The following is a 15379-nucleotide window of genomic DNA, read 5'->3' as shown; positions in this document are numbered from 1 at the left end:
ACAGAATTGTAAAAATTTTTTGTGTATATAATTACTTCAAAATTTAGTACTTCTGCAATAGAAAAAACCTATGAGATAAATTTGTACTGAAGATTAACAGTAAAATCAACCTAAGTTACTTGTTAGTGGGTAGAATGGAAAATTCTCATGAGATATCTTGATCACGAGCTTGTAATCTTATTAGTTCTTTAGAATTACAAATCCTTCCATTTTAGTATGAAGTCTACAAAAACAATTTTTGGTAAGAAAAATACCAAACAAAATTTCTAAAAAGTATAACTACAAATTGTAAACAAAAATCAATAACATTACAATTTAAAGAGTGGCTAAACTGTAATGTGGATATAGATGAAAAAGGGAAAATATCTTATTTTTAAGATCTATACTTTTAAAAATCTCCTGAGAATTGAGTGATTCCAAATTTTTTGGAGTCCTAAATTTTTACTGGCATACATTCCATTTTTTGCAATTATCCCACACTCTAACATGGTAGATCAGCAAAAATCAATTTTATTTTGAGACTACTTTTCCTATCAATGCCCTGAAATGCTACAAAATCAGAACATGAATTATAAAAGTCAGGAAAATAATTCAAAAATGATTGCCACATGGAGAGAATATCTTCATACCATTTATATCAGATGTTAATGGAAGCAGTAAAAACGTTGTAGTTTCTACAGAAAAATAGTAAAATGCTCTGAAAAAGTTACCACTACTATCAATTTTAAATATATAATGATTTTGCTAAGTGAGTCCAAAATAATTGGTTCCTTATAAATAATCTTCTAAAAAGTTAGTAAATAAACTATTGCTGGTTTTTTAAAAATCTCTTTACCAGATTGAAAACAATTCTATCAGTGGTAACAATGAAATATTAGAAACACCCACGTTGTCATGAATGGTTCAAAGAATAATAAAGACATATATTGATTTTCAAATCAATACATGTCTTTGATATGAAATTAGATAGTAGCGACAGGTGTACAATTTTGGAATATATCAAAACCACTGTATTACACATTTTTAGAGGATAAATAATTATGGTATGTGAACTACATCTCAATTTAAAAATCAATTTTCAAAGTAAATTTTTATATCCTAAATATCAGTTGGTGTGTTTTCCAGAGTTCTTTTTCTATAAACACTTTACTCATTTGAAGCTAATGTCTAACTTGTGTACTCCAGTAATTCATGAGGAATGTTACATGGTTCATATTACCTTAATAGTCAAAGAAAGCAGAAATTTTAGACCCACGTTCTTTAACCCAAGTTCTGTAAGAGTATAATATGAAACCAAAGAGGCTAAAATCACATAGAAATAACCATAACTACATGAGCAAATGAACTTGTCCAGAGAAACTTGTATTTTATCACATATGAACCATAAAACAGGATACAGATTTTTCATTAAAAATTTCATTTAGAATATTTACATGGAAATTTAATTATGATTAAGTTAAAAGAGCATTAATAATATTAATAATATTCTTCTGGTATTTACCTGGTTCTGTCATCTGAGATTTCTGTATTAGAACATCTCTTATTTTCTCTACCCATAGGTAAAGAATACTTTCACCAATATTCTGTCTAAACAAAATTGAAGAGAAAACTTGGTTATTAAAAAAAAATTCTTTCTCAAATTCAAGAAAATATAAACATATTTACAATCTAAGAAATTATATGCAATCTAGCTATGCCTTTTACAAAAGAATTTATAATGAGATTTCCTAACATCTGTTAGCTAAGTATTGAATACAGATGTTCATATCAGTATTAACAATTTCAACAGGCTCCAAATTAACATTGCTTACTTAAAATAAGAGAAAAGCTGCAACCAAAGAGGGTAAAGAAAACTTCTGAACTTGAACTAGATGAAGTAGATACATGTAAAGGGGATTCAGTTCCTGTTAGCAGATATAGTTTCAGTACTGATGTCACAGCTTGCTTTTTTTTTAAGCTTTTTGAACAATTTCAAACCGCTTATTTGGCACACTTGTTTGGTATAATTATTTCAGCAAAGAAGAATGCAAAGCATCAGAGGAACTCCCTCAGAGACCAAATTTAAAAGACTTAAAAGACAATTCAGGTAACAACTTTACAATCGCATTTTGTTTTTGACAAAATATTCTGTTGCCCAAATTGACTCATTTTGGTTCCAAATAATGTCTGACTGATTCAGATAAATTAAATCCAACTCAAAGGTCACTGAGAAAAAGAACATGGCATGGTTCATGTCCATAGAGTTATGTCAAATGATGACAACAGCAATAAAATAAAGGTCCCGGTGTCTACTCTTTAGGGAATGACACCAACTTTAGATAAATGTCCGTTACGTGTACTTAAAGTAATCCCCGTATTACTTGATAACAACACCTTACCTCCTTCCTCTGAAAGTCCCCCTTGAAACCACTATCTCTCTTCATCACTACTCATCAGTACCCACCAAAGGAAACTTTCAAAACAAGCAGAGAGAAGAAAATATTGTTTTCAAATAATTCTGTACCCTCAAATCTTCCCCATCTTACCCATAACTCCTTAGCACTAAACATTCCTCCCTGTGCTCCGGTAACTGGTGTCTAAGATTCTAAGAGAGAGGAAAAGTCAACTGGAAAGGCTTTAAAATTTGGGGAATGTGGTTTGAATTTCTTTTAAACAATTCCCACTTCTATCCTCTCTTCTCAATAAATGATTCAGAGGTATAGACGCAGAAAGGTACGATGGATTGAGTATATACAAAGCCCAAAGTTCATTATATGTGTCAACACATTAAATGCTCACAATTATTTAATGAAGTATTATTTCCCCATTGTACAAATGAGAAAACAGACCTAGAGAAAACAGACTTGTCTAAAACAGTCTTAGAAGCAGTGAAGAAGCCCAGAGACAGAATGTGAATGCAGACTGACTCCAAAACTCAGCTTGCTCACTGCATTTTGCTCTCCTATCAAGCAGCTATGATCCTAGGCAAGTAAGCCACTTGAACTCTGAGTCTGTTTCTTCATCTATAAAACAGAGACTTAGAGCATGTTATCTTACTTTATAGAAGCAGTTTCTCTTCAAGTGAACCTATCTTAATTCACTCAACATAACTACACCATGTCTACATGCTGGCCTGGGGGGATGGTAGTCAATGAGAAAACTGGGTCCCTTATATCAGTGTTTGTGATCCTTACAAATTTATGTTTTTGTATATAATTCTCTCCATCTCCTAATCTCATTCTATTGAATTCTTCACATCACCAAAAATAGTAATACCAGTATCTAGTGTTTAATGAACACCTACTATACAGAAGACATGTAGAAAACACTTTGTTACTTCACTAAATCTTTAAGCCACCTTCGAGGCAGGAAAATCATCCTGTGTATGAATCATACATTCACATTCAGATTTGTTGTTGGAGTGTTGTGAAAACACCTTGGAAGAATTTTCACGATTAATAAATAATTTTTCCAAATAATAAAGACAAAATTAAACCTTAACTCCAAATCTCCTCTCCTCCGGCCCATGGCTTCTTGCAGAAAAACATACAACAGCACTTCTGCCCAACATCAGTTACCGAATGCTTCCTTTTTCCCTTGTATTTAACAAAACCTACTGAAATCCAACGTATGGAAGTTGTAGTAGGTGTTTACAATTTCCTAAGGAAAATGACAATTACTCTTTCCCTTGTTCTATCACTAATGGTGTTTTGTTTGTTTGTTTTTGTTGTTGTCGTTATTGCTGCATTTGTGTTTTCTCTTGTAAGAAGAAACTGTGTTTTCTCCTTGGTCCAAGATTTTAACTATCCACTAGGATTTGGTGGTTTTCAAACTTTTGCATTGCTATAACGAAATCTCTCACAGAATCAGAAACAAATAAACAGACAAAAGCTGAGAGTCCTCCTTCCTGTGTCTATCTGCCTTGCACGCCACCCACAACTGGTCCTGGAGGAAGTCTACGGAATCCTAAGGACTCTGATACAAAATTTTAAAAAACTACTTATTATAGGGTGAGATGCTAAGCTTTTATTTATTAAATTAAATTATGGTAAAGTAGCTAAATAGAAAATGTCTAGAACAATATTTGTTTCAAATTGAATAAAAGACAAACTTGGACTAAAAGCTGGATTTTGTGAATAGCTATACTTAAATGACTATTAGCCAATCCAGAATGATCAAAACAAAGTCATGTTACTTGTGGCTCTGTTGTATCTTTAATTTTCTAATATTTATATTTGTTGATTTATGGACAAAGCCACCTGCTAAAATACACTACTAAGTTGTGTGACCTCAGACAAATCACTCAATCTGAGTTTCTATTATCCCATTTTCAAAATGACAAAATTGGATGAGATGATTCTTTTAATAACAATAAAATTAAGGGTGGCTATCATATGCTTCTAAAGCACATTATGCAGATTATGTCATTTAATCCTCACAACAGTACTATTCTATTATCCTTATTTTACAGATGAGAAAACAGATTCAAAGAGGCCACATTATTTCCAAAACTGATTCTAGAAGCCTGGCCAAGACAGCCTTAATGCCAGCTTAGCTAAACTTGAGACTGGCAGAACTTCCTAACTATAGGCCCTGACCTCCCTTTTCTTAGTGCATTTTTGTTAGAAAACTTGACATATAAATTCTTTCTCTACTCCTTTGGGAGTATCCCAAAGGATTTAGGGAGAATCCTGTCAGTTTTATAGCCTAAGAGTGTCTTTCTCAAGGACCTGGCAGCCATCATTTTGAACTGTAATCATTAAGGAAGACAGCATCCCTTCTCCCATCTTTATGGGAGGGGAGGAGCCTAACTTCTGATGAGCAACAATTAGCAAACACAGATGGCCTAATCATGAGAAACACATTTGCAAACTCAGGAAATAACTTACTGAGCTTACACAGCTCACTGATTAACCTTCCCTCAAATCCTTATCCCAGCCCTTACAAATTCTGTTGATAGGAATGCAAACTAGTGTACCCACTGTGAAAAACAGTAGGCAGGTTCCTCAAAAAATTAAAAGTAGAACTACCCTACAATCCAGGAATCACACTACTGTGCATTTACTCAAAGAATACAAAAACACTAATTTGAAAGGATACATGCACCCCTATGTTTACTGCAGAATTATTTACAACAGCCAAACTAAGAAAGCAACACAAGTGTCCATCAATAGATGAAGGGATAAAGGAAATATGGTGTGTATGTATGTGGAATGTTATTCAGCCATAGAAAAGGATGAAAACTTGCCATCTGCAACAAACGGATGGATCTAGGTAACATAATGCTAAGCAAAATAAGTCAGAGCAGAGAGAGACAAATACCATATGATTCTACTCATGTGGAATTAAAGAAACAAACAAAGGAAGAGAAATAAAAAAAAAAAGACTTAACTTTAGAGAACAAACAGATGGTTACCATAGGGGAGGTGGGGGGGGGGTGTGGGATGGGGTAAATTAAGTGAAGGGGATTAAGAACAGACTTATCTTGATGAGCACTGAGTAATATATGGAACTGCTGAATCACTATATTGTACATCTGAAACTAATATAACATTGCATGTTAACTACACTGGAATGAAAATTTTAAAAATTCTCCTGGCAAGAAAATCAAAAGCAAAAATAAACTACTGGGACTACATAAAAACAAAAGACTTCTACGCATCAAAAGAAACAAATCAATAAAATTAAAAGGTAATCTATGGAATGGGAGAAGATATTTGCAAATGACACATACAATAAAGGGTTAGTATCCAAAATATGTAAAGAACTTATAAAACTCAACACCCAAAAAACAAATAATCCAATTTAAAAATGGGCAAAACACATAGATATTCCTCCAGAGTAGACACCCAGATGGCAAATAGACACAGGTAAAGATGCTCTTCATCTCTTACCATCAGGGAAATGCAAATCAAAAGTACAATCAGATATTACCTCACACCTGTCAGAATGGCTAAAATCAACATGAGAAACAATAGGTGTTAGGGAGGATGTGGAGAAAAAAACAACCCTTGTGCACTGCTGGTGGGAATGCAAACTGGTACAGCCACTGTGGAAAACAGTATGGAGGTTCCTCAAAAAGTTAAAAATAGAACTATCCTATAATCCAGCAATCGAATTACTAGATATTTACCCAAAAAGTACAAAAACACTAATTCAAAGCAATATATGCACCCCTATGTTTATAGCAGCATTATTTACCATAGCCAGGATATGGAAGAAACCCAAGTGTCCATCCACTGATGAATGGATAAAGAAGATGTGACATGTATAAATATAAATATGTATAATGGAATATTACACAGCCATAGAAAAAGGATTGAAGTATTATGCTAAGTGAAATAAGTCAGAGAAAGACAAATACCATATGATTTCACTCATATGTGGAATTTAAACAAAACAAAAAGCAAAGGAGACAAAAAAAAAAAAAAAGAGAAAGAGAGAGAAATCAAGAAAGAGACTCTTAACTATAGAGAATAAGCAGATGATTACCAGAGGGGAGGTGGGTAGGGAGATGGGTGAAATAGGTGATGGGGATTAAGGAGGGCACTTGTCATGATGAGCACCAGCAATGTATGGAATTATGGTATCTTATATACATGAAACTAATAACACTGTATGTTAACTCATTGGAATTAAAAACACAAAAAATTCTGCCTTTTGTTTCTGGAAGTTGAGGTCAGACTGAGCTCTGGCCTCTCTCCCCTACTGCAATAGTCTTGAACAATGTTTTCCTCACTCTTTTAGCTTTGTGGCAATTTGTGCTTTGATAAGCCTGGCCTTGTCTACGGCCATACCACCCTGAACGCACCTGATCTCATCTGATAAGCCTCTCCTCCCAACTTTCAAATCTAAGACTCCATGATAAATCAAAATGTGAGGGGCTGTGGGAAATTAAAATCATCTTGGATTTTAAATTAAATATTGTTAAAATGAACCATTGTAAATTTAAATACAGATATTCCCCCATTTTCCAAAAGTTTGTGTTATGCCACTGCACTTTTACAAAAGATCTACATTAGCTGTTTTCACTAACCAAAAGAAACCTAAAGAGGATTTTCACTTTTACAAGAACTGCCAATACTGTACCAAATGTAGGTCTTTCATAAAGTGAAGCAGTGTAACTTGAACATTCAGAATGTTGGGGATATTCTTTCTTTATGCCATTTTGAGAGGTTTAATAGGAATGCTCCACTTTTAGATGGTGGGGAAAAACCTGTACTACAAAAAAAAAAAAAAAAAGTTAATCCCTTTCCTTAAGGGATTACTCTTAAACAACATTTATTATTATGTTCCGGGTATTTTTAAATCCATCATTCACCTTTTGCTTGATTAAAATAATTATTTTCACAGATTTAAAATACTCATACGCAAACAAAATATTTCATCAAAAATAAGGTATGATGAGCAAATTAATCTACAAGTAACTAATCACCAAATCCTAGTCAATATTCTTTTTTTTAAAGAGTTTATTTATTTATTTTGAAAGGGAGAGGGAGGGAGGGAGATGGGGGAGAGAGAGAGGGAAGGAGGGAGAGAAGAAGGGAGGGAGAGAGGGGGAGGGGGAGAGAGAGACAGTATCCCAAGTAGCCTCCATGCTGCCAGTACAGAGCCCAACATGGGGCCCAAACTTTTGAACTGTGACATAACAACCTGAACCAAAACCAAGGGTTGGATGCTTAACCGACTGAGCCATCCAGGTGCCCCAGTCTATATTCTTAAGTATTTCTTTAACTGATCATTCTTCTCCATCCATTCTTGTTGCCTTCCTAAAAAGGCTTCCACCATCTCCCTCCTCCTCAAACTCTTCACAGCCCATCTCTCACACTGCAATACAAATCTGATTACATCACTACTCTGTGTAGAACACTTAGAGCCTACAACATAATGCCCACACTTCTTTCCCAACTTACGACTTCTTTATTCTTATCCTTACCTAATTTATATACCTGGCATCTGAAACTATTTGCTAAATTCTGAAGATGCCAGGTTGCTTCACACCTGCATGATTTTGCTCATGCAGTCCCTTCTACCAGAAAACCTCTCCCCACTTGATTACCTGGCAAACACCATGCTCCAAGGTCTCCTTCACAATGGAACCCTTCTTTACAACTCTATCCACATGCCCAGAGATAGTCTGTTGCTAGAACCTCTTAAAAAAATGCTAGTACAGCACTTGGTCCAAACCTCTCAGTAATTACGTCATTATATCATACTGGTACACATTTATCTTCATTTTTAAATTCCAAACTCCTAACAAAGTACCAGCATATAGGAGATACTCAATAAATTCTTACGGGAAAAACTGTTTTCTGACTTCTGCTTTCCTACCTAAGAGGAAACAAACCATGGCTCATCCTCTTGTCTAGGCAAAAATCACATTTTACATACAAAATGATGTTAATGTAAAAATCTTCATAGTGATGTAATATTTAGAATATAATGAAACTATAAATATTAAAACTATATTCATACATTTACTAATTTTCAAAACTAATAATATTTTTCAATTTGCTGCCCCCTGCTGGATTTATGGAAAAATATTAAAGGCTGTCACAAAACTTTTTAAGAGTGTTTTAAAGAGTGCTCTTTTTAAAAAAAAAATTTTTTAACGTTTATTTATTTTTGAGACAGAGAGAGACAGAGCATGAACGGGGGAGGGTCAGAGAGAGGGAGACACAGAATCTGAAACAGGCGCCAGGCTCTGAGCCGTCAGCACAGAGCCTGACGTGGGGCTCGAACACACGAACCGCGAGATCATGACCTGAGCCGAAGTCGGCTGCTCAACCGACTGAGCCACCCAGGCGCCCCAAGGGTGCTCTTTTTAAAAGAGTGTTTATTTTTACTCACACCACCTGTGTGAAAACAATACCATTGGACTAGGATTATTCAAGCCCTTTTTAATAAGCAAGACAGTATAAACCACAATTCTACCTTTAGAACAAACTGCTTTATAATCTCTGACCTTTCCTAATTCCCAAATAGCTCAACTGAACCAGTTAGGGAGAACACCAAATTGTGTCCTATGGGAAGGGATCTATCTCTTAGTAAAAGAGGGGCTTTTGGATAGAAAAAAGGCAGATGGGAAGTCATTTCTGAGTACATGACATTGTGGATAGGTAGGAGAAAAATCTAACTTATGAACATTAGTATGATAGAATCCAAATATGGGAAGGTTTTCAAGAAAGACCAGCATAAGTTACTTCAACACCAGCATAAGTTACAGATGTCACATAAGATAAGAACTAAAAAAATGACCACAAGATGTATAATTACAACATCACTGGTGAACAAATTTGCAGTATATTTATTCTACTCTAAGGGAGAAGATAAAATGGTAAATAAACATAAATAAAGGATTACAGAAACAAGTTTCTTGGGGGCGTAAAGTTGGAATGACCAGTAAGGTTAGAGAAAGTTATCAGAAAACATTTAATTGAGGAAATAAATAATACTTATATGCTGAGGAATATCTAAATGGGGTCATCCTTTATTGATACGTCCAGTTCTTGGTTACTTCCAGGGTCAAGTGTAAACCTGGGACTCAAGGAAAACCATACTTCTCCAGGAAGGAATGAACAGAAGCAATTCCATAAAGACTTACCACATTTTAATTAAATATTTTAGGAGGAAAAGGAACCTGGCCGAGATCCCAGGGATACACTGTACCAAAAAGGGTGGCCACCTAGAACATATAAGACAATCCTTACCAGTTTCTGGATTACAGTAAAACTGATTCTAAAACATTGTTTATTTTACTAAATTAACATCTTACTAAAATTAATCCAAATCACAGTCATCTTCCCTGGACTACTGCATTAGCCTCCTAACGTATCTATTCTTGCTCCCTTCCAATCAGCTCTCCACACAGAAACAGATTGGTGTTTTCAAAGTCAGAATCTTATCAACGACATCACACCACTTGAAAACCTCTGCTTTCCACGGGTCTTAACAACAAAGACAACAATCCTTCACATGGCCTCCAAGACTGTGCATGACCTCCCCTGCCTACCTCACCAGGTCACTGTCCCAGCATCCTCCCTCCTCTCCCCTCCCCTCTCTTCCCCCTTCATACCACCAACTTTATGTCTTGACAAGCTCCTTGACACAGAGCCTTTGCACACGTTGTGCCATTTGCTAGTTATCTTCACTTCAGTAATTCAGCTCTGAAGTCAAGCCATCCTTGACTAGGTTATATCTTGTTTCAAATTCATTTAGTACTGCACATTAATATCTTTCTTTTACAGAACTTATCAGAGCTGCAGTTTTACCTTCATTTTACAATGTCATGAGTGATAGCTTTATCAGTAAGTTCTAAATGCCATGAAAACAGAGATCATTTTTGTTTTTACTATGTGTACCTATGACCTAGTACAGTGCCTATCTTGTAGTATTTCTTGAATGAATGAAACAGTGAAGAATACAGTGTCAATAGACTCTCAGTTTTATGACCTAATACAAGATTCTGCTGTAACCAGTTTCATTCAACATAGCCTGTGAAAGTATTAAAACAAGAACTGTATCTTTGGGTTTATTTTCACAATCTGGTATTTTTACAGCTATTAGCTCTGAATCGTTACTGTTTTTTGTTTTTGTTTTATCTAAGTAGAAATCATATCAAGTGTATATATAAAATTATATAACCAGTCTTTCAAAGACTCTTCAAATGCATCCTTTATGTTAAGGGAAAGGCAGCTTAACAAAAACTTTAGAAAATGCCTTAACATATCAGTTGTAACAAAAGCCCACAATAAAATCACAAGTAGAATTTTTTTTTTAATCATTTGCTACTTACATATATATTTCCTCAAGGCTATTTGATAAATCTGCACGTTCTTGTCCTTTAAGCCAAGGAGCACTAAGATTAAATAAAACACAATGAAGAAGACTATTCAAGGATTGTGTTTATATTTCAAACAGAAATTACAAATTATTTGATAACTTTTAAAAATTACCTACTTTCATTAAAATGTTATATTGTACAAATCTATACAGCTCCAAAATGTTTTCATTGGCATTAACTTATTGTGTCCTCCCAGGAAACCTTGATGAAGGCAATCCCAATATTATTCAATTAAAATATGGTTTAAAAAACAGAGGTGAGTTCATAGGATATCATGAACCTGTCCGGGTTTACGTAAATGGCAGAACAAGTTCGAGAATCCAAATTTCCAGATTCACAGTATCTGCGACACTGTTAGGAATTGCCAATTTTTTTTTTCTAGTGTCTCAAAAACAACTTTAACAAATAGAGTGGTTGCCACGTGACTGCAAAAATATATATCAACTTTTCCTGAAAAGGGCATTTATGTTTATAGGCATTCTAAAATTATATCTCTCATATTCAATAAATAAAAATTAACAGAACCATTATTATTATCAAATTTTATTTGTTTTAAAACACATACAAAAAATTATCCCACTGGTAGGTAAAAATTTTAATAATGACAATTTAATGGAATTCTCTTCACACAAGTTTATACATCTTAGGAGGTCAAGTGGACAAAGCTGATCAAAGATCATTTGCAATCAACAGGTCATGACTAAGATTAAGCTTAGGCTGCTAAGAAGATGGTTCCTCCACAACAAGGGGCAGGGAGAAGCACCAGAAGCACCAAGCATGGGTAATTCCCAGAGGGCAAGCAGTCTTAGGCAGAGGCATGCCAAGGAACTATGGCTAGGTCAGCAGAACCAGATTAGGAGAAACTAAACCACCAGTTTGTCTAAAGAGAAAGATTTCTCTCTCTCTCTAAATACAATTCAGTAGCTATTTTATCCCTATGAACGCTGTGATTCTCTTTTATACTAAATACATTCTGCAATGTGTTTTTTATATAATTTAAATTTTTTTATTTAAATGCTCTATACAAAGTCCAAAAGGTGTTCTTTTAGTACTTTTTTATTTTTTTAAAAGTGTTTATGTATTTTTATTTTTGAGAGAGAGACAGTGTGAGCAGGGGAGGGGCAGAGAAAGAGAGAGAAAGGCACACATACAGAATCTGAGCTGTTAGCACAGAGCCTGACACGGCGCTCAAACCCACGAACCATGAGATCATCACCTGAGCCAAAGTCGGACGCTTAACCAACTGAGCCACCCAGACACCCCCAAATAAATAAAATTTTAAAACAGGGGTGCCTGGATGGCTCTGTTGGTTAAGCAACAGACTTTGGCTCAGGTCAGAATCTCAAGGCTTGTGGGTTTGAGCCCCACATCCGGCTCTGTGTTGACAGCTCACGGCCAGGAGCCTGCTTCAGATTCTAGGTCTCCCTTTCTCTCTGCCCCTCCCTTGCTCACACTCTGTCTCTCTCTCTCAAAAATGAATAAACATTACCAAAAAGAAAGTTTCTTTATTGTGAGAGAGAGAGCATGCAACCATGAGCAGGGGGAGTGGGAGAGGGAGAGAGGGAGAGAGAGACTCATAAGCAGGCTCTGTGCTGACAGCACAGAGCCCAACATGAGGCTTGAGCCCACGAACTGTGGGATCATGACCAGAGCCGAAATCAAGAGTCAGAAGCTTAACCAACTGAACCACCCAGGTGCCCCCAAAAGGTGTTCTTAACTTCCAAATGTATTTTCCTAAGAAAGGTATTTTATATAAACACAAAGCACAACATAGAGAAATAATCTTTAAAAAGTATAATCTTTTTGTAAGAATATAAACATAGAAATATAGCTTACTTCAGTTGATAAATAGGTGGAGCTGTACCTGGGTATTCATTTGGTAGCATCACCTGTAAAGCAGTTTAAAAATAAATCTGTTTATACTTCATCATGGCTCAAAATTAACAATATTTATAAAGCTAGTCACTGGAAAAATTTCCTACTTGCCAAACTAAAATCAAAACAGTTATTTTGTTCAATCTCAGGAGAGAAATGCCTCCTCATATTTATACTTAAAGTATGCTGTTAATGATAATGCCAATTTTTAAGGAGCACATTATTTACAGAGAAGGTATACAAGCAATGAAAGTTAGGAAATAAGAGTGGGGAAGACAAAGATGAAAGGAAAACTGAAATAGGGGCATTAAACCCTAACCTCAAGTGAAAAGGGTGGCACTATAGCATGTTCCAGGTATTTTTCTGAAGAAATATTTTTAAAAAGTCCTATTAAATACTGGTAAACACATTAAATAACTAACCCTTGACAGAGACCCATACACCTTTGTTCCCAGATCAGTATTGTTATAAAAACAAACACTGACAAAAACCTTTATGTTGAAAATACAGGCAGTCACCAAAGAATAAGCATTAATACAGAAAGCTATACTGATCTTGTCATTTTTTTATCTTAACCACACTGATTCTCAGTTAATAAAGAAACAAGTATCTGTTTTATAAAGCCTTTTAAATTACTAACCTATTCTTCCTCTTAAAGGTTAGCCATCCTTCCAGGTTTAAACCCTCTCCTATTAAATGGACAGAACAATGAAAGGAAGTGAAACTCAAGTCTGTCAAAGGTATATTAAGAATATCTAATTAAAATAACTGGAATAGGAAAGATTGAGACTATCAGTTAAAGCATGTCTTGAGTGATCAGAGATTTCATTACCCTGGTGCTTAGATACTCAATTGTTAACAAAAGCTAACAAGAAAACAGACAATTCAGAAGTCACACAGCAGTCATTTAGAGGAATACAGTATTAGTCAATCATACAGTCACTGTTGTAACTGGAAAATGGCTATAGAGAAGGAGGGAAAAATACCTGCAAGCAAAGTGTCCACTTGGGGTCATCTATATCGTCGCTAATTCTAATACAAAATATTTTGGCACAGTCATCAATGACACACCATTCCTCGCCATAGATAGCTGCCATTGCTTCAATTTCCTCATTCTGTAAGAAGTTGATGGGAGGAAAAAAAGTCAACGAATGTACATGCCCTAAAAGCCTGAATTTTCCTTCCTCTTATAAAGTATTTTTATTTAACATTACTAGCCTTTATAAAGGATCCCTGAAGGAACACTGCCAAAAGGTCTTAGCAGCAGGTCACCATGTTCGACTCTGTAAGTGGTTGCCAGACAAGGACTAGGACCAGCCTTGCTGCAACATCACTGGGTTTTTGGCCACTAGTGAGCCAAGATATATACAATACCCTACAGCATGATTTACCAGTGGGAAGATGAACACACATCCTCTGCTTCACCTTTTCTTAGGTACCACGTAATCCTCACTCCCACTCCCCAGAATCCTTGCTATATACTAGCCATATATTCCTACTTAATATCTCCATTGTTTCTTTTGGATTTAGGCACAGGTATGGGTGGTTGTTTCATTGGTTTTTTTGGTAATCGTATCCTAAAAACATTTCGGAAATTATTCTTTGGTTTGGGGTTAAAAAAGAAAAATAACAGGATCTAAAGGTGAAAAGGGGAAGCAAAGTATGCAACCTTGTATGCATCTCATTTTGGCCTCACAGCCCAGATGGAAAAGCTTTTAAGAGTACCCACGTGAGCCACGCACTAGGGAAAGCTCACTATCAAGAGGAGTAAGATCCAGCGGGCCCTCAAGGAACTCCAGGGTTTGTGTTATTATTGCCCATTTTGCAAAGGCAGAAACTGGAGATAAGTGGCTTGTCCAAGGTGACCCGGCGGCGACAGGGAAGAAAGCAGAACCCGGATTTCTGTCGCCGGCCCGGAGCTGCTCCGTCGCGTGCTGATGGTTGACGACGACACCGTCGGAGGCAGGCCGAGCCCGCCGACGCCCGGGAGCGGCTGGCCGGAGGGCGATCGGCGGAGAACGGGCGCCAAGAGAATGGAACGCGGTGCAGCAAACGGCGCGCCTGGAGGCCCGGACGGTGCCGGCGGGAATGGGGGCGGCCCCGGGCAGAGGGCCTCTCGGCGGAGGAGGCCCGGGACGGCGAGGCGAGGTCGAGCCGAGCCTGGAGGTCGGCGCCCCGGCGGGCCCTCACCTGCCTCTGGTCGCTCCCTGCGTCCCCCTCAGCCATGTGGCCCCGGGAGCAGCTAGGCGGCCGCCGCCGGCCCAGGTCCGGAGTGCGGGGGCGGGGCGCTGCGGCGGCGAGCGAAGGACCGGCTGCAGCGAGGCCGACCCGGAACCGCAACCCGGGGCGCGCCGCGCAGCCCGCATCTGCTTCCGGGTTGTGGGCCAGGTGATGTGAGGGGCTCTCCGCACCCGAGGTTCCTCTCCCTGGCTCTGTGCCCGCCTTCTTTCTGCCCCTTAGCGGCGCCCGGGGAAGCCGTCTCGCTAGAGAGACGGCTGGAGGGCTTCTGGGCTCCGTGTCCTGGAAACGCCGGGGCTGGGGGCTTCAGGTCGCCCACTGCGGCCGCGGTATACCCCGGAGTCCCCGGGAAACGTTGGGGCGTCGGGCTTACCGCCACGGCCCAGGGAGGAATTCGACCGCAGTCTACAGCCCAGACTCGTCTTTGCATTTCCAGGCAGGGGT

The 15379-nt window shown here is 37.4% G+C and overlaps 1 protein-coding gene across 6 annotated transcripts in view; it reads right to left on the bottom strand.

Annotated features, from left to right (window-relative positions):
• Positions 1 to 15035, bottom strand: part of IMPACT (impact RWD domain protein) — a 29479-nt gene extending 14444 nt beyond the window's left edge. Inside the window, exons 1-5 of one of the 6 annotated variants that reach the window (XM_043558488.1) lie at positions 14888 to 15035; positions 13684 to 13812; positions 12659 to 12711; positions 10775 to 10837; positions 1502 to 1587 (exon numbers count right to left, since the gene is read on the bottom strand). In XM_043558488.1, coding sequence (XP_043414423.1) covers positions 1502 to 1587; positions 10775 to 10837; positions 12659 to 12711; positions 13684 to 13812; positions 14888 to 14923 — 367 coding nt within the window. In that variant the 5' untranslated portion in view covers positions 14924 to 15035. Of the gene's footprint in view, positions 1 to 1501; positions 1588 to 10774; positions 10838 to 12658; positions 12712 to 13683; positions 13813 to 14366; positions 14852 to 14887 lie in introns of those variants that run through there. The other 5 variants (XM_043558489.1, XM_043558487.1, XM_043558490.1 and 2 more) reach the window with 5 other exon arrangements.
• Positions 15036 to 15379: the final 344 nt, after the last annotated feature.

This window comes from Prionailurus bengalensis, chromosome D3 (genome assembly GCF_016509475.1).
Source record: "Prionailurus bengalensis isolate Pbe53 chromosome D3, Fcat_Pben_1.1_paternal_pri, whole genome shotgun sequence".
NCBI lineage: Eukaryota > Metazoa > Chordata > Mammalia > Carnivora > Felidae > Prionailurus > Prionailurus bengalensis.
This window is presented reverse-complemented; position numbering and strand designations above follow the sequence as displayed.